This window comes from Caretta caretta, chromosome 7, assembly GCF_965140235.1.
Source record: "Caretta caretta isolate rCarCar2 chromosome 7, rCarCar1.hap1, whole genome shotgun sequence".
In the NCBI taxonomy this organism is placed as follows: Eukaryota; Metazoa; Chordata; order Testudines; family Cheloniidae; genus Caretta; species Caretta caretta.
The window spans coordinates 2,117,084-2,136,206 of NC_134212.1; the positions used below are offsets into that span (position 1 = coordinate 2,117,084).

The 19,123-nt window shown below is 50.0% G+C and overlaps 1 protein-coding gene across 1 annotated transcript in view; it reads right to left on the minus strand.

Moving 5' to 3' along the window:
* Nucleotides 1–9,784, minus strand: part of FAM107A (family with sequence similarity 107 member A) — a 68,135-nt gene extending 58,351 nt beyond the window's left edge. Inside the window, exon 1 of the mRNA XM_048859388.2 lies at nucleotides 9,076–9,784. Within this exon, the coding sequence (XP_048715345.1) occupies nucleotides 9,076–9,099 (24 nt within the window). The 5' untranslated portion in view covers nucleotides 9,100–9,784. The remainder of the gene's footprint in view (nucleotides 1–9,075) is intronic.
* Nucleotides 9,785–19,123: the final 9,339 nt, after the last annotated feature.

The following is a 19,123-nucleotide window of genomic DNA, read 5'->3' on the forward strand; positions in this document are numbered from 1 at the left end:
TTGGGGATAGCTGTATGTACACATAAATGCATTTTGGGGCATATCCTCAGCTGCTGTAAATTTGCATAAGATCTATTGATTTAAATGGAACTACTGATTTATAGCAGCTGAGAACCTGGCCCATTCTGTTCCATTTTCCCGTTTGATTTCTGAGGCTGGTATTGTTACTGGTTGTTGCTTTCCAGCTGATGCCGGAGGAGGTTAATGAGCTTTCGAAGGAAGGAAAGGGGAACTGAGCTGCAGATTGAACAGAGCAGTCTTTGAGTAATCACATCTGGGACCCCAGTTCCAGTTCCTCCCGTTAAATGGAAGTTCCAGGATCTATAACTCTGGTGGAATCATGATCAGGCTCTCGGAGTGGCTGGCTGGCATTACATGTTAATCCCCCGGAAATCAGACTTCTTTCTTCCTTGCACTTTGCCTTGCAGTCAATGAACTAGCCCGCTTCTGGCTCGCATGATAAAGCCCTTCTCTGTCCTGCCAGCCACAAACACTGCTGCTCTTGTTTGCCGTTTCTCTGCACTTCTCTTTCCAAAAGAATGGCCCAGCATTCTAATGGCCAGGACAAGAGTTTCCAAAAGCTCCAAGGGAGAGAAGCGGCTTTTGGTCAATATGAATTTTCCATTTAGTAACATAGATTTTCCCTTTAAACTTCCTTTTAGCATTTAAGAGCTCTGCTCACTGCCAGCTTCTTGCCTTTTCACAGCAGGCACCATTCAAGAGAAAGGGTCAAACTCTTCCCTGGTGTAAACTCCATTGGAACAAATGGAATTATATTAGGTGCTGCTTTGACCCAATGTCCAGTCTGTGGCAAACAGATGCTCATTAACAATATGCCCTTCAGAAAAGGAAGCCCTCCTTTTAGGGTTGGTTGGGCTACAATGCTTGAGGTTGTGCTTGCGTTCAGATGCTGATCCACCTGTGAGGCTTGGAAGAGAACTCACCTGTTCAGCAGTCTGGTGACACTGATAAAAATGGCATCGCTGCCTCCTGCCATACTGAGAACTGGAGGAGGAAGAACCAAAAGAAACACAACTTTTCCTTAGTTCTTTACTTGCTACCTTTGCTGTGCCAGTGGCAGATTCAAGAGGTAGATGCTCGTAATCTGGGACAGCCTTACCATGGACTAAGCTTTGAAAGAGACACCTCTTATGAACATACGGTCACATGGCTTTACTTTGTTACCTGTACCAAAGCCAATGAAAAAGGCAAGGGACCTGTTATTTATCAATGCACAGTTCTCCTCCCGTTAGAGAAGAGGTAAGTATAAGTAATATTAGCCCATTTCCTTCTAGGGATTTTATTCCAGGACTTAGCTTGTATTTTAGAATTGAAATATTGACTCTTGTAGCATTCGTCATCTGTGCAGCATGAATTATCTGGTTTGATGAAATGATCGTACTTGCAATTAATGTATGACTAACCATATTTTATTTGAAATTGCAGGAAGCAGGGTCATTTTGAAACAACAGGGCTATTTTGGACTATCCTGTGTTTGCATCAATGGGAGCTGCAGGGACTCCGTACCTTTGAACAATCAAGGCACCGTTTCATTTCTTGGGGAGCTGTCTTTATACTTGGGAGGGGACGGGTAGGTAAAAATCTGAAGAAATTAGTAGGAAGAGCTCACTCTTATCTGAAGCTTCTTAAATAGAAAAGAGTTGAAGTATGCAACTTTCTTTAACTTCTGTAGTGCTGCAGTATGATCTCAGCAATAGCCTGATATACCGTGTCAGTTGGGTGTCTGGCTGGTGAATCTTGTCCTTATGCTCAGGATTTAGCTGATCACCATATTTGGGGTTGGGAAGGAATTTTCCTCCAAGGCAGATTGGCAGAGGCCCTGGGGTTTTTTTGCCTTCCTCTGTAGCATGGGGCCCGGGTCACTTGCTGGAGGATTCTCTGCTTCTTGAAGTCTTTAAACCACGATTTGAGGACTTCAGTAGCTCAGACATAGGTGAGGGGTTTGTTACAGGAGTGGGTGGGTGAGATTCTGTGGCCTGTGTTGTGCAGGAGGTCGGACTAGACGATTGTAACGGTCCCTTCTGACCTAAATATCCGTGAATCTGTGCACCTATGAAACGGATGGAATGTAAAGTTGCACAGTAGGTACCATTACACTACGGCTCGCACAGCACATAGCACTGACTGCTGTAACGGTAGCTGCTCTAAATCGGGAGCAGCTCAGCTCTCCAGAGATTACAGGCTATCAAAGGCTACAAGCTGCTTTGCTTTCACTTCCTATGGACTTGGGGCCTGGTGACAACCGGTTTCCCATACCAGTGGCTGATGTCTCCGTCACTGGGCTGTGTCATTGTCTGTGGATAAGTGGAACTGACAGAATGAGTTGATTACAAGAGAGGTAAGCTCTTGGGTGGGTTTAACTATCTCGATGATCAGCAGCAGTCAGAAAAGTAATACAGAGATGTGGGAGTGAGGGGATACAGGACACTGGCAGAAATACAGCCGAGTACAGAGCAGTTCTAGTGATCCTGGCAACATCTGTGTGGTATATTTTATTTTTATGTAGCATCCTTAAATGTGTTTGCGTGAGTCACATGGTGGCAAGGGAAGAGGCCACCTGTGATGGGTCAGCTGACCCCGTTTGGGCTTAAAAGAGGGCACCAGAGCTCTAAAGAGAAGAGCTGGTCAGGAAGGGGCAGTGAGAGCTGCCTGGGAGGCCAGAGATTGGGAGATTGCAGGAGGTCCCTGAAGGAAGCTGTAGGTGGTTCCTGGTCGAAGGCAGAAGATGAGAGTAGTGGAGGCATTTGCTTGTGGAGTTGCCACACTGGAGAGCTGGGACGCGGCGGGGCTGAAGGCAGGAGAACAGCTGAGGGACTTGCCTCCTGGCATCAAAGCTGGAGAGCCAGAGCAAAGGGCCAGAGAGGGCTGAGGGCAAGGGGAAGTGGATAGGGAGGCCACTTGTCTGGTTTGATTCCGGCCTGGCCTCTCTTTGGCTGGTTTGTCCTCCATCCGGTCCTAGGAGAAAACCAGAGGTGGTTTTGTCCAGTATCAGATGGGGGCACCATTCTGAAGAGGGCGCCACTCCACCCCTCTGACCTAACCTCGCCCGCTGGAAGCGGGTCAGGCTGGCGGGGCCGGGGCGCTCTAGAAAATGGCGTCCCCCATGTGGCGGGACCTTGCACACGCCAGGCATGTGAGGTCATGCTGGTGGGGGCGGGCCCATGCTGTTCCCAGAAGTGCGTGAATGTCCGATGTTTTGGGAATTTGTGAGCAGCAGAGGGGCTTATCCACCGGCGGCTGGGAGCTGGAAAAGGGGGCGGATATGGGTGGTCCCCTGGTGAGGCAGAACTCCCAGCAGAGAGGATGTGGGGGTTCGTGCTGGGAAGAGCATGGTTACAGTCCAGCTGTGCGGGCTGGGGTGGCTGTCTTGCTGAAAGGTCCAAAGAAGTATCTGGGTGTGGTGGAAGACGCGGGCATGTGGTATGTGCTAGGTCAGTGGACTGGACAATGTGAAGCATTAAGGACTATAAACAGTGGCGACTATGGAGAAGTGGACTGAGTCTGGAGCTTTTGTTATGGAGTATTTTAACTATGTTTTGGTAATAAACTGTCCCAAAGGAGGGAATTATTGAGACAAGAAAGCCTGTGTGACGTTAATGGGGACTCTGAAGGAAGGAATTGGAGGCCAGCATGCCTGTTCTTCCACTGGGGGGTGCTGCAGGTGGGCTTGCCCTATAACAGACTAGAAATACTGACAGGCCGAGGAGTAGAGCACTGTGGCAGTAAATAAAGAAATGAGTTACACAGGCTGACTTCACGGCTTTGGTGGAGTTTTCAGTTCCAGCTGCTGCTTCCAGTTTAACACTCTTGACCTACGGCATATCTCCAGTTCCCAGAGACGCCAGACCCTTCCCTTGACTATAACTACACCTCTCCACAAGGAGAATTTAAAACAGATGACCAGGCTGGTGCAGCATGCTTCATTTGCTTAAGCAACCCCCCTGGTCATTGTCTGAAGCCTTCTTCCTAAACCATTGGACTGCTGCCTTCAATATTTCATACCTGCAAGCCGCGCTCCCGGCTGCAAGGGAAGGGGAACCGAAGATGAGCCGACACCAGGGTAATGTCTTTGCAGTGTTGTGGAAGCCTGACATTCCAGAGAATGTGTGTAGCCAGAACTGCCACTGAGAAGGTGGCCGGCTCTGCCAGCCAAAGCTTGGGGCCAGTATTGCTAATGTCTTAAATGTGCTGGTGAGCAACAGATGCAAGGAAACCCCAGACACAACAGCAGAGACATGAAAGAGCAATTCCACTTCCGTCCCACAACGCTTCCTGCAGTCTCTCCTCAGAACTGCAAACCAGTCTCTGGAGTCACTCCCAGACAGGGCTGGTGAGCTAGATTAGCCTAGGTCGATCCACTATAAATCTAATACCCTCCCCATTGCCTTTATTCCCCTCTATCTTACTGGTGACTGCGGAGCCTGTGGTGTGCAAAGCACTGGGCAGAGGGCCTGGCCCTGAGACCTTTTCACCCTGATCTCCTCCTTCCTGCCCTCGGCCGTGCTCTGCGCCTCCCATTGCATCTTGTCCCTGGCTTAGCCCCGATCTTGCAGTTGATAGCTCTGGAGCCGATCCATGCGGAGCCGGTGTCCCCACGTGAGGCAGCGATGGTGAAGCGGCTGCAGCCCTGGAAGGGGGAATTGCATCAGATCCCTGACCTAGGGCTGGCGGCTAATGCCCTGCGGACACACCGGCGTTCTTTGCTAAGTCCTATTGTTCTGCTGATGTCCTGTACATCACAATCCACTTATTTTAATCCCTCAGTGCTGCCGTTCTGTTCTAAATCTGAGAGGTACGAAGCTGGGACAGCTCCTGACTTCAGTCCTAGCTTGGGTGTGACGTGCGTGAAGCCCCATATCAGGCTTAGCCCTTGGGCACTTCCTTGTGCAGGTCCTGCTCTTTACACCAGAGCTTTCCTGGGCCTGGCTGAGGGAAGCCAGCCGTCTGGGGCAGCGTATTTAATGCAGCTCTTAATGACGCCTGTGAAGACTTGGAGAAAACCACCACGCAGTCTCCGTTAGCACAACCTGGCCAGGACCGGCAGGTACAGCTAGGGGAGGAGGAGCTCACACAGGAGATGTCATACATGGGAAAAGAAGAGCCAGCTGGTCCAGAGGGACCAATACTGACATGCCACTGGGCAGTAATCCTCCTCCCACACAGCACCAACGTGCCAGGATGGAAAATTCCTCCTTGACTCTCACAGGCGATCAGCTCGCTCCTCGTGCAGGCCCTAGTCCCACCTTGTGCCTGTCGTGTGTGGCGGCAGATGTCTTTCCTTAGGTTGCACAAACACTGCTAATCTCTCGGTTGGCTCCCGCTGCGGGCCCCAGAGTACGCTTCCACGCAGCCTGTCAGTGTCGCAGATCCCCGGTTCTCATAATCTGAGACAAGGAGCACAGGCTATGGCCTGAGTCCTTGGCTGCAGCGAGGAGTACACAGTACTGTTCATCAGGGCCCTGTGCACAGGGCTGGTCCAGCCATGTAAATTGGAGCTGGAGAGGAGGTTAAGAGACCGGACTGGACAGAATCCCAATTCCCACCCCTGCCACAGACACCCTGTGTGTCCCTGAGCGAGTCACTTCTCCTCTCTGGCTCAAACAATGAGAAGTCCTTGTGGCACCTTAGAGACTAACACATTTATTTGGGCATAAGCTTTCGTGGGCTAGAACCCACTTCATCGGATGGCTCAGGTTCCCCAGCTATAATGTGGGACTGCTGACGTCCCTGCCTAGCAGGACACCTGGGAGGCTGAATCCAGCAGCACAGGAGGGGCTCAGATACTGCGGGGATGGATGAAAGTCCTACCCACATAACCAGAGCCAAACGTCTCCACAAAGCAAACAACTGGGGCTAGCTGGCAGGACTCACAAAGGGCTGTCAGTGGGGCATAGCTATATCCTGGCCACAGCCCTGATACTGTCCGCAGAGAGGCGTGTCATTCAGGGGCTTCTATGGCTGCCCGGGGCCAGTCCTCCTATGGTTGGCTAGTCCCTTGTCCTTTGTTCCTGTGTTTTCCAGGGCCGAGCTACTCACTAGACATTGTGGCAGGCACGTTAAATCCGGCTTTTGCTGCTTCACTTTTATGTATCAGGCGAAACTTTGTCTGAGCACACGCAGGGAGTTTGTAAATGCCTGCGAAGGACGCCAGAGAAAGGAGGTCAGCATTTGGGAACCCCTGATTACAGCCCATCAGCCAGGCTAGCTTCTGTTCGGTCCCATGGACTTTAACTCAGTGCTGGAGGAAAGAAAGGATTGCACCATTTATGCACAACCTAACCATACCTAGGAAACAGGAGCAAAGGGGCTTTCCCTCCTACTGCCATCAGATTCACTCTAGACCATAAAAAATGGACCCACAAGTCATTAGCCTTTAACAGGTCTTCCTGCTTAACGGCAGCTATCCAGGGCCACATTCTTTTGTCCAACCAGGCAATGTTGTGGTTGTTGCAATGCAAGTGAAATCTGTGACCTTGTTTGTACCCACCCAAATCAAGTCGTCTCCAAACCAGCATCTTTCAGAAGCTTGTCAGAGTCAAGCCTGCTATACTGGAAATGCCTGTATTTTGTGGGGGCTGCCATTCACTAGCGACTGCGCAGGGGTTATGGAGAGGCCAGGCGATTGGGGGGACTGGCCCCAGGGCAGCACTCGTGAGGGGGTTTTTATCGTTAAATTAAAAAATGCTGTTACCTTGTCCCCGCTCAGCTCCTAGCACAAGGCTTGGTGTAACTTAGAAGGCATCGAAGTGCGTTTCAGGGCTGCTTTGGTACAAATTCAGTCCTCCGTCCTGCAGACTTCGGGTACATCATCATTCAAGCCAGGTGCAAACTCCAGCTCCACGAGACATCCCTGATGGAGCTAGAAGTACACGCGCAGGGAGCGAGCAGCAGTAGGGGCTAGCTGCTGTGAGCATGGACGTAGGGGCTCCGATGGTACCATGGTTGGGGTGGCTATCCACTCCTGCCACTTCCAGCACCGTGGCTACTCTCAATCAGAGGTAGCACAGGCATGTCTCCTCGAGCAGGAAGTTACACTGTGCAGTTCAAATGCAGCTGCACTGTGTGTCAGTGTTGGAGTGTATGGACGAAAAGGCCATAGGTTATGGATGTTTGCAGATGACACAAAAATTGAGGGAGTGGTAAGTAATGCAGAGGAGAGGTCCCTGATTCAGAGTGATTGAGCTCGCTTGGTAAACTGGGTGCAAGCAAGGTTATTTTACTTCTGTATTTGGCACTGGTGCGACCGCTGCTGGAGTCCTGTGTCCAGGTCTGATGCCCACAATTCAAGAAGAATGGCGATAAATTGGAGAAGGCTCAGAGAAGAGCCATGAGAACGATGAAACGATTAGAAAATTTGCCTTATAGTGAGAGACTTAACGAGCTCCATCTATCTAACTGAAGAAAGAGAAAGTTAAGGCGTGACTTGATCACAGTCTATAAGTGCCTATGCAGGGAAGAAATATTTAATAATGGGCTCTTCAGTCTAGCAGAGGAAGATCTAGCCAGATCCAATGGCTGGAAGTTGAAGCTAGACAAATTCAGACTGAAAATAAAGTGTAATTTTTCGACAGCAAAGGTCATTAACCACTGGAACAATTTCCCAAGGGTTGTGGTGGATTCTCCAACACTGACAGTTTTGAGATCAGGATGGGATGTTTTTCCAAAAGCTCTGCTGTAGGGGTTGTTTTGGTGGCGGGTCTCGGGCCGGTGTTATACAGGGAGTCAGGCTAGATAATCACAATGGTCCCTCCTGGCCTTGGAATCTATGAATCCATAATTGCTGCCACCTCTGTTCTCTGCCAATGGGATCTGACGCTGAATGTGCCCTTCTGGGGGAGGGGAGTTAATGAGAGAAGAGAAAGAGAGGAAACCTTTTAAAAGAGCGCTCCTGGCGGATGAGGGGAGGGAGAGTCTCAGCTGAGTTTCACTGACAGAGGAATCCTGCCTTGCATACTTCGTGGTGAGTGAGCTGTGAACAATGTACAGGGCAAGAAATATTCCTGAGAACCTGTCATGCTTTTGCCTAATGAATACATTCAGGGGAAATGCTGAGCTGCTTGCAGGTGATTCTTGAACAGACAAGAGGCTACATTAAAGAAATGATGTGTGATGAATATTTGCTCAGCTGTAGCCTCTAACATGTTTTCTCACTGTGGAGGGTCATTTTTGATAAGAAGTGTGTAGGCAGGCCAGAGACGAGTGCTCTTTACTGCAGGGGAACACGTTTGCATTTTATTTAGACTAATGAAATGAAAAAAGAATGCCATGAGCAGCTACTAGTGATGCCAGACGCCAGACTGCTGAGTTGAGCAAGTTAGAATCAATCATAGAATCATAGAATATCAGGGTTGGAATATAAGGGTTGGAAGGGACCCCAGAAGGTCATCTAGTCCAACCCCCTGCTCGAAGCAGGACAAATTCCCAGTTAAATCATCAAAGAACAATCCCAGGAGGTCTCCTTCACTTCTGGCACTGGCTTGCTGATGCCCCCCTGGAGCCATGCTGTAGATGATCTACAGAGAATGCAATTTACAGACCCGCACACCCATTCACTTGACACGTCTCCCCAGTGCACCAGAACCCAAATGCTGCCCTGCTTTCAACATCGCTCAGAACTGTCACAAGCTAAGTTGGTAAAACTCTGCTGCCCTTCCCTGACAGGATTAAAAACATCAGATATGTGAGTGAACATTGTCATTGGCAGTGATTGCAAAAACTAAGCCCTGTGTGTGTCTGTGTGTGTGTGTCTGTGTAACCCTCCAGCTTCCAGACATATCACTGTTCAGTCCCACCCCACGCTCCTCATTGGCTCTAGAGAGCTCCCTAAAGGAAGGACAATTTATCAATCTGATCAGATCGAATTACTTCACCCAGCTGACAGCATTTGACACCTGCGTCCACACCAGCGGCTTCTGGTCTCTAATCCACCACTGAACTACTGAAAAGCTTGGGCAGCGCACAAAGGGGTGAAGTAGAGCTACATGTGAGCAGACAAGTGTCATCTCTTCAAAGCCACCAATGCTTAAGCATCAAAGAATGAAGGCATCCCATTACCTTTTTCCCGTGAGCTGCTCCCATGGTACAAGTTCAGTGTCCAGGAAGCCTCCCCCAAATCTCCGGCAGTCCCTCCAAATTGTCCTCTTGGCTTGCGCTTGCAGGGAGTCGCAGGCTCCGTGTCGTTCTGTGGTGTTGTCCACACAATCTGTGGAGAGGCATGGGCTGCATTAAACACTAGGGAATGTGCAAACACACAGCTCCTGGCACCCTGACAGCTCCAGTTTATTCCACAGAGCAACGCAGGCAAAAATCAGCAGGATCTTAAAGGAGATGAGCATCGAAGTTTTCCTTTGACTTCTTCTCCTGCCACGTAAAGAACTCACTTTTGTATACCTAATGTCTGACTTGCACACAAGGTCTGCCCAGGCACAAAGGCAGCTTTCATCCTGTAGATGCCTGGCTTCTAAGCTGGGTTCCTTATTCTGAAAGGCTGTGGAAGATTATAGTAATTGTACTTGACAGACCAAGATGTCACAGAATGCAGAGCTGATCTGTGAAAGAATTCAACCTGCTGGGCTCGGCTGGGCCCCAGCACTAGGAGGTCCTTGTTTGCTAGTGGATTTGTGCCATCCTCTCTAGCCATTTGTCTTGCACTTCACGATGGCTTGGCAGAGACGCCTTGAAAAATAAGCCCATTTCCCCACTTCCAAGAGAAAGAATGCAGGATTATTATTCAGCGGCGAGGCTGGTGCTCCTGCACTCGGCGTCTGCAATCCCAATCAGGCAGCTCTTCAACTTCTGCAAGTTCTTGCAGCTGCTCACAAACAAGCATCTTAAACAAAGATGTTACATAACGTGAACTGTGTGCGCGGCTTAGCCCCAGAGGGTACCGACCGCCGAACCGCACCGTATCAAGGCCTTGTCCTACATGCTGACTCTGGCTGAACTGGAGTTCTGCCCAGCTCAGACAGCCCCCAGGGCCAATCCGGTGCGGTGCTGAGCACCCTCTGTTTCTGTTGAAGTCAGCGTGAGACGGGGAGGCTCAGTTCCACTCAGGACACTTGTCAATGGTCTTTAATAAACTCACCAGGGACGATCTCAGTCATGGAGAATCCTTTCAAACCGCTAGTGACTGGAGCCCCTGGGGTACCCACTGCCCCTTGTGGAGCTACTACAGCCAAACGGATTTGTAGAAAAAGTGGCTAGAGTCAGGCTCCTAAGGCCACGCTTAGGCACCTAGAGACATGGGTGGGTTTTACAAAGTGCTGGGTGATCACTAGCGTCCAGTACCGCCAGGGGGAGCTGCTCGGCCGCAGCACTGCTGAAAAGCTGCCTGCTCGGCAAGCTGCCGAAATATGGATTTAGGTGCCTGACTTTAAAGCCCCCGTTTTTTGACCCGCCTTACTCATTGCTCAATCACGGGATCAAAAGTAGAGTCTCTGCCCAGAGCCTGAAACCTGAGGGCCCCTTGGAAATCCTTCCACTCCAACCACAACCACACCGTGGCCTTGTGGGAAATATTTACAACTTGCATTTAATCTGCCCTCGCGTGGAATCCCTGCTTTCTGAGGGGAATTAAACCAGCTGACAGATTAACGCTGGCAAGGCACGAGGCGTGTGGATTGCAAAAACTACTGCAGTTGTTACACAGCCCTCGTTTCTCAGCGCTGATATGGGGTGTGTGCATAAGCACTTGGCTTTAACAGCAGTGTTTTTACAGCACAGTTGAGGACCTATTTGTGAGAAATCATGACTTCATTAAACGTATTGGAGAAGCACATAAGGCTCTTGGTAGAAGGGTAAATGCCAGGCAGGCTCCTGACAGTAAAAACATTTTGATAAGTCTGTCTGCTTTTTGCAATAACCTTTGAAAGTTATTGAAGGGAATTTTGCTTTTATTTGTATTTAAGAAAAGAAACTGCAGTTTACTTTTCCTAATTGTTTTTAGGGTTAGGGAATCTAGGGTTCGAAATCTAGAGAAATCTTGCGAGAGGGGAAGTATTGCCTCTTGGAGGCATCCGTCAGAGTTGGCAGCAACAAGGGCCGGGTTCAATATCTAGGGGATCCATTCCAATAACACAATGCAAACCGGCTCGAGCCCCCACCCAGTGACCTGGGACAAATATATCCCACCCCCGCTGGGCGCCTCCAAGAGGCAATACTTCCCCTCTCGCAAGCACGTAGTCTGAGTGTAGCAAAAAGCCTTTTAATAACAGAGAGAAACAATGTGGCATTATGTTGGGGAAACATCACCAACAGGATTCGTAACACAACCCATGAGCAAAAGCCCACCCCAAGCAAATTGGGGCATGCCCCTTCCTCTTTGGTTCTTGAGTCCAGCAACCCCAAATCACCCAAAGTCCCAATGACCCAAAAGTCTCTGTCCCTGGTCAGGGCAGCCCCAGAGTTCAAAAGTTTATCTGCGGAGCTTTACCTCCCAACCTGGGTGGAGATGGGACGGGGGTAAGAGGCACCTTACGTGATCTGAAGCTGACCGCCCCACAGCTCCATAGGCCTTCGCTCCGCTCCGCTCCGCCAGCCACCCCACGAACTCCTTTGCTCAGCTCCGCGGCCCACAAGCAGCTCCCGCTGTCCCACAAACTGCTCCACCAGCCTGTCTACAAGGCACTCCAGCCGGCCCACAAACTGCTCCACAATATATCTTCAGGCTCCCCCACTACTTAACACAATGCTCAGTGATTTCAGCTCTTAGTCAGTTCAGCTTTTTGGTGAATTCAGCTTCTAGTAGGGGAGCCTCAGGGCTGGTGCACCATTAGCCCAAAGTGAGCTCAGCAGCCTGTAATTAGACTTCTCATGAAATCAAAATTAGCTCTGATATTCTACAGTGGAGAGAGAAGGAAGTGCAATTAGCATGAAAGTCCCTCACCAAGAGGCCCATGCCACCAAGTATTAATACTTGTCCCCAACCTCTCTCAATTCACAGAGTTTTGGAACCCATGACCCTTGCCTAGCGAGTGCTACTTAGTTGATGGTGAGTCCCTCCATCATAACAAAAGGCCAAGTACAGTTCCCAGCACAGTTCCCATAATCAGGGTAATAACAATTTATTCTTCCTGCCCCAATAACAGAGACACTGGGGATCCCACAGCAGCCAAAGTGACCATTTGGGCAGCTATGGCCTCATTCTAGGTGGGGTGGGTGTGCCTATGCAAATGAGATCAGCCCCTGAAGTTCTTTTCCACAACTTGCCACTCCTCACCACCAGATGTCAGGGTGGAGCTCATTCTGACACTGCTTACATCAGTGACTTGCCCAATTTCTCACAAGAACATATGGCAAAGCCAGGGATAGACCCCACTTCTCATGGGTCACGCTCAACTATCTATCTCAGGGATCAGCAACCTTTGGCACGCAGCCCACCAGGGTAAGCCCTCTTGCCGGGCTGGGGCCAGTTTGTTTATCTGCTGTGTCCGCAGGTTCGGCTGATTGCAGCTCCCATTGGCTGCGGTTCACCGCTCCAGGCCAATGGGGGCTGCGGAAAGTGGCGGTCAGCACATCCCTTGGCCCGCGCTGCTTCCCACAGTCCCCATTGGCCTGGAGCGGCGAACCGCGGCCAGTGGGTGGCATGATCAGCCGAACTTGTGAACACGGCAGGTAAACAAACTGGCCTGGCCCGCCAGGGGGCTTACCCTAGCAGGCCGCATGCCTGATCTATCTATCTTATCTTATCTACTAGACCAGACTGTCCCTTCCTGCAGTCATAAGAATGGCCATACTGGGTCACACCAAAGGTCCATCGAGCCTCCGACAGTGGCCAATGCCAGGTGCCCCAGAGGGAATGAACAGAACAGGTAATCATCAAGTGATCCATCCCCTGTTGCCCATTCCCAGCTTCTGGCAAGCAGGGGCTAGGGACACTTCAGAGCATGGTTTTGCACCCTGCCCATCCTGGCCAATAGCCATTTCTGGACCTATCCTCCATGAATTTATCTAGTTCTTTTTTGATCCCTGTTATAGTCTTGGCTTTCACAACACCCTCTGGCAAAGAGTTCCACAGGTTGACTGTGTGTTGTGTGAAGAAATACTTCCTTTTGTTAGTTTTAAATCTGCTGCCTATTAATTTCATTTGGTGGCCCCTAGTTCTTGTGTTATCAGAAGGAGTAACACAAGAACCTTAACATAAGAACATCCTTATTTACTTTCTCCACACCAGTCATGATTGTATAGACCTCAATCGTATCTCCTCTTAGTAGTCTCTTTTCCAAGATAAAAAGTCCCAGTCTTATTACTCTCTCCTCATTCGGAAGCTGTTCCATACCCCTAATCATTTTTGTTTCCCTTTTCTGAATCTTTTCCAATTACAATGTAATTTTTTTGAGATGGGGCAACCGCATCTGTATGTAGTATTCAAGATGTGGGCATACCATGGATTTATATAGAGGAAATATATTTTCTGTCTTATTATCTATCCCTTTCTTCATTATTCCCAGCATTCTGTTAGCTTTTTTGACTGCCGCTGCACATTGAGTGGATGTTTTCAGAGAACTATCCACAATGACTCCAAGATCTCTCTCGAGCGGTAACAGCTAATTTAGACACCATCATTTTATATGTGTAGTTGGGATTATGTTTTCCAAGGGGCATTACTTTGCATTTATCAACAATGAATTTCATCTGCTGGCCCTGGGGGGCCCTCTTCTGCCCGCCTCAGGGACCCAGCCACTGGCCTGCATGTGGGGTCCCACCCACTGACCCCAGGCCCGGGGGCTCCACCGCCAGCCCCAGGGTTCTGCCTGGCCGCCTGCCCCACAGACATGGTCCCAGCCACCAGCCCCACACCCAGGGCTCTGCACCCACCGCTAGCTGTGAGCACAGTCTCTGCTGCCTTACCCTGTCTCTGTCCACACCTCCCAGAGCCACATCCCTGCTCCCAGCCGCAGCTTTAGGGGGCGGTGAGGTGTGCAGACAGGGGTAAGAGGGGTGCAGCTCAGCACCCCAACTCCAAAAACTGTTCCAGCACCACTGCTGTGCACTGAATGAGGCCAGGACTGGTGGAAAAAATCATATGTGATCATGAAATTAAAGACTATAGAATCATGAACACAGTTTGTCCTGGTCTACAATTACAGGTAACCCATGTTCTTCTTCCATCCAGCTCACCTGGTTGCTGACAACCGTTTTCACCTGCCATTAGATTTCCTAGCCCAGACCATGCTCAAGAGGCAGAAGGCAGTCTAATTGAGGCTTTAGGCCAGACATCTTCCCAGCCTTTAGGCACTTGATGCACACAGGCGTTTCAGATCTGAATGTGGCTCGGCTCATGAGCTGAGCTGGGACACATCTGGGCTGGCCTGTTTTGCCGTATGTGTTTGTGAAATAGGGCTTTGGGGCTCTTGATCCTCTTGAACTTGTACAGACATTGCCCCGCTCCCAAAGGGGCTCTGTCAAAGGCAGCCCTGCATTCTGAATAGGCCATGGGCTGTTACCAAATTCTGTACAACTCTGCCCTGAATAAAATCCACAGCAAACACAGGGAGTCACGTATCTACTTGAAATCTCTTAGTAGGGACCCTGGTGAAGTTTGCTCAGCATCAGATGTCTAGTGAGACTCCAAAGCACAAGGTGAATCACTACTGTCCTAGGACAGCAAGCTTTGGTTTTCTAGTAGAGATTTTAAACATGTAGCCTGTGTTCCCAGCTCTCCTGTGGGAAGGTTTCCACCTACTGGTTTGAACCTAGAATACAACTTGTTAAATGACAGGTTTCAGAGTAACAGCCGTGTTAGTCTGTATTTGCAAAAAGAAAAGGAGGATTTATGACACTTTAGAGACTAACCAATTTATCTGAGCATAAGCTTTTGTGAGCTACAGCTCACTTCATCAGATGCATGCAGTGGAAAATACAGTGGGGAGATCTATATACACAGAGAACATGAAACAATGGGTGTTACCATACACATTGTAAGGAGAGTGATCACTTAAGGTGAGCTATTACCAGCAGGAGAGCGGGCGGGGCAGGGGAGGGGAACCTTTTGTAGTGATAATCAAGGTGGGCCATTTCCAGCAGTTGACAAGAACGTCTGAGAAACAGTGGGGGGTAGAGGGGGGGAATAAACATGGGGGAAATAGTTTTACTTTGTGTAATGACCCATCCGCTCCCAGTCTCTATTCAAGCCTAAGTTAATTGTATCCAGTTTGCAAATTAATTCCAATTCAGCAGTCTCTCCTTGCAGTCTGTTTTTGAAGTTTTTTGTTGAAGAATTGCAACTTTTAGGTCTGTAATCGAGTGACCAAAGAGATTGAAGTGTTCCCCCTCCCCGCTCTCCTGCTGGTAATAGCTCACCTTAAGTGATCACTCTGGTTACAGTGTGTATGGTAACACCCATTGTTTCATGTTCTCTGTGTATATAAATCTCCCCACTGTATTTTCCACTGAATGCATCCGATGCAGTGAGCTGTAGCTCACGAAAGCTTATGCTCAAATAAATTGGTTAGTCTCTAAGGTGCCACAAGTCCTCCTTCAACTTGTTAAATGCGTTTATCACTCTTTCAGAAGTTTCATTTCTCAATAGCCACAAGTGTGTCTCTCAGCGAAGGGTAACAGTGCCGGAGTCTCTCCCGACTCCTTTTGTTTTTTAACCACTGGTGTGTCCCCTGTAACTCCACTGGAGCTTTGCTTCCCTGGAGTCGCTCTGATTTCCACTGATGACAGGAGAATCAAACCCATCTGTATCAAAGTTCTCCCCAGTCACTGACAGCCCAGGCTGCAGGCTGGCTCTTGCTTATCCATATGAGTAGGCAAGGAAATCTGCAGCCAGGAAGAGAACTGAGTGAAACAACCCTTGTGCCTCCCACAACCCAGGGAGTTCAACCCCCCATGTGCTCTTGGCGGATGTCCAGTGGCTCCAGCCATAAAGAAGCATGTAGCTTAAGGTTCACAGGTTTGTAAAGTCACAAGGGGTCATTATGATCTGACCTCACATATAACATGATTCCACCCACTAATTCCTGCATCAAGCGCCTAACTTCTGGTTGAGCATAGCTCAGAGAAAGATCCAATCCTGATTTCTCTCCATGGATCATGTCAGGGACGTGGTCTGCTCATTTTGGTGCACAGCCCCAGTCCCTTCCCTGCTCAGATTTCTCACAGGAACGTCAATACGAGCTCAGTCCAGTGGATCATCTAGCACGGTATCCAGTCCCGGACAGCACAATGTCTTCCCCCATTTCATGCAGACTGGGAAGATCCCTGCACAGAAATCCTCCTCTGTGCATGGATGGCCAAGGCATGCTATGCAACGCAAACCTCCACAGCAGCAGCACCCACTACGCACTTCTTGATCCCAAACTGGTGCCCATACAGGGTTGCCAGCTTCTGTAAGGCAAGCCTACTCTCTCTCCCCCCAGCGGAGTGGTGCTCTCATCCTGGGGGGCTGGCACTGCAGTGTTAGGACTAGCTCACCACAGGGGGCCAGAAGTGGCTCCCTTCTCCTCCTTCCAGCCCTGTTTGTCTCAGGGAGCTCCAGGGGCAGTGAGTTCCAGAGGTTTGCTTGGTGCTGTGTGAAGAAAGGTTTTCATATGGTTTTAAATGCTCAGGCACATCCTTCTCAGCAGCGCCCCTTTGTTCAACGAGCGAGGGAGAAAGGAAAAAGCAGCTTCCAACTGCATCTTTCCCATGCTTAGAAGTCAGATTCCACAGCATATTAGTGGCAGAGTTGGGCACAGAGCCCTGACTTTAACCACTAGTTCCCTCTGCCTCCCTCGCCCGTCAGATCTCATTGCACATGCTGTAAAGGTCTCTGTGACCCGCACCATGCGCTCCTGCACTGAGAGGTGCATGGACCCAGCCAGGTGGTCAGCTGACCTGTTCACTGCACATGCCACAGTGACTTTTAGGGCTTTATTTTCAGGGGACTATGCAAGCTCAGATGTGGTCATTTGAAATGAGAACACAAGGTTATTTTATCCCAGTTACAATTCATCCACCCTTGTGCTGCCTGATCTGGCCCCCCAGCTCCGCAGTGTGACTCTCCCCAAAAACGAGCCGGTTAGCATCATTGGTTAAAAATTTTATTAGAGACTCAAAAAATCCCAAACTCCCCATCGTTCAGCTATTTGATATTCCTAGAACCAGAGACCCTGTATAAAGTAGATAATTTATTTCTGATAAATGTCTGAAAGCAAGAAACCCGCATCCCTGAGTGTGTGAGGTAGAAGAGCAAACCCACCCCCGGCAATGATTCTGGACTCTCTGGACTCCCCACACTCGCCCTGTGAGCTGCTGGGACACTTGAACAGGTACAACCCCAGTGACACGCAGTAAAGCCTCTCTGGCTGGCGGGAATCAAACCCAGGGAACGCCGACAAAAGACGTCACACGCAACAACTTCCCCAGCCTCCCTGCTGGGCAAGGGGAGGGGAGAGAGGCACTCCAGTGAGCCCTGGGGCCCCGGCAGTGCCCAGTACTTTGTCCCAAGGCTGATGGTCCAAGTGGGACAACCAGGATAGGGCCCCAGTTGTGCTGGATGCTGTCCATAGAGTAAAAGTTGGCCCCTGCCTGCCACAAAGACCTTTCAAGCTGAGGCCCTGATTCTTGCAAAGACATGCACATGAAGGTAACTTCGCACATAGTGCAAACTGTCCCATCGGACTCAACGGTCCATTGACTTCATCATTGGCCCATTGACTTCACTGGGAGTTCTGCTGTCTGGATTATGGCTCCTTCAGGCGCTAATAATCTAAAATGTTGACTTCACCCTCTGGTATGCAGGTATCCTGCAGAAACACCCTCTGGCGTGCAAGCAGGTGCACTGACTGGGATCTGAATGACAGGACTGGGTACCATATATTGGAAGGCATCATCATGCCCTGAGAAAACTATTTGAACATAAACAACGAGGGGTCCTTCTGGCACCTTAGAGACTGTAGCGAGGCAAGACTCACTGCTGCAGCACCTCCCGCTGGTCATCCTGGGAATGAGCTCTCCAGCCTCTGGAGCGCCCTCTGCAGGCTGGTGTCCTGCTTGCTTGCGGGTCCTGTGTCCCTCCCGGACCCCCTCTACATCAGAGTTCTGCCCCCTGAACTACCCCTGCAGTCTAGGTCTCCCCTCCCTGGGGAATCCCCACCTTCTATCTCCACCTTGCTTCAGTGGCTACTGCCAGTCCCCATCTAGCTCCTGCTCACTGGGGCAGGCTGCAGTCTGTAAACCACTCATCATCGGCAAGGGGGGTTTGGACCTGCTGCCTTTGCCTATCCATGGGCTGCCCCTCTGCAACCCCAGTACCTGCTTTAGGCCTTCAGCAAGGCCTGTAGGCTGGGAGTTTTCTAGCCTGGAGCGCCCCAGCTCCTTTGGCCTTTCCCTAGCCCTGCTCCACTCTGGGTACCCTGCTGAGGTCCCAAGCAGCCAGGCCCATCTCTCTCCACTGCTAGAGAGAGACTGCCTGAGTTCCTGGCTCACAGCCTTTTATAGCTCCAGCTCCAGCCTGATTGGGGCGAGGCCCCAGCTGTGGCTGCTTCCCCGTCAGCCTAGTCTTTGGCTCCCAGCCCCAGTCCTCTCCCAGGGCTAGCTGTAACCTTTCAGGCCCGGAGTGGGTGACGACCCCACTACAGAGACTAACAAATTTATTTGGGCATAAGCTTTCGTGGGCTAAAACCCACTTCATCAGATGCACGGAGTGAAAAATACAGTAAGCAGTATATATATTACAGCACCTACTGTATTTTTCACTCCATGCATCTGATGAAGTGGGTTTTAGTCCATGAAAGCTTATGCCCAAATAAATTTGGTAGTCTCTAAGTTGCCAAAAGGACTCCTTGGTGTTTTCACTGATACAGACTAACATGGCTACCCCTCTGAAACCTATTTGAAGATAGAATGTTAAAATGTTATATAGTTTCACAGAGTGTGAGACCAGAAGGCACCATTGGGCCATCTCCTCTGACCTCCTGCACATCATAGGCCAGAGAATTTCACTCACTGACCCCTGTATTGAGCCCAGTGACTTTAGTTAGGCTAAAGGAGTAAATTCGTCAGGAGACTAAACTGTTGGCTGCCACAGGCAGGGTAAAGGAGGGACCATGGTGTCACCAGTGCCTGAGGCTACTGCAATGGTGGGGAATTGATTAGGTGACACATGCCCAGATGA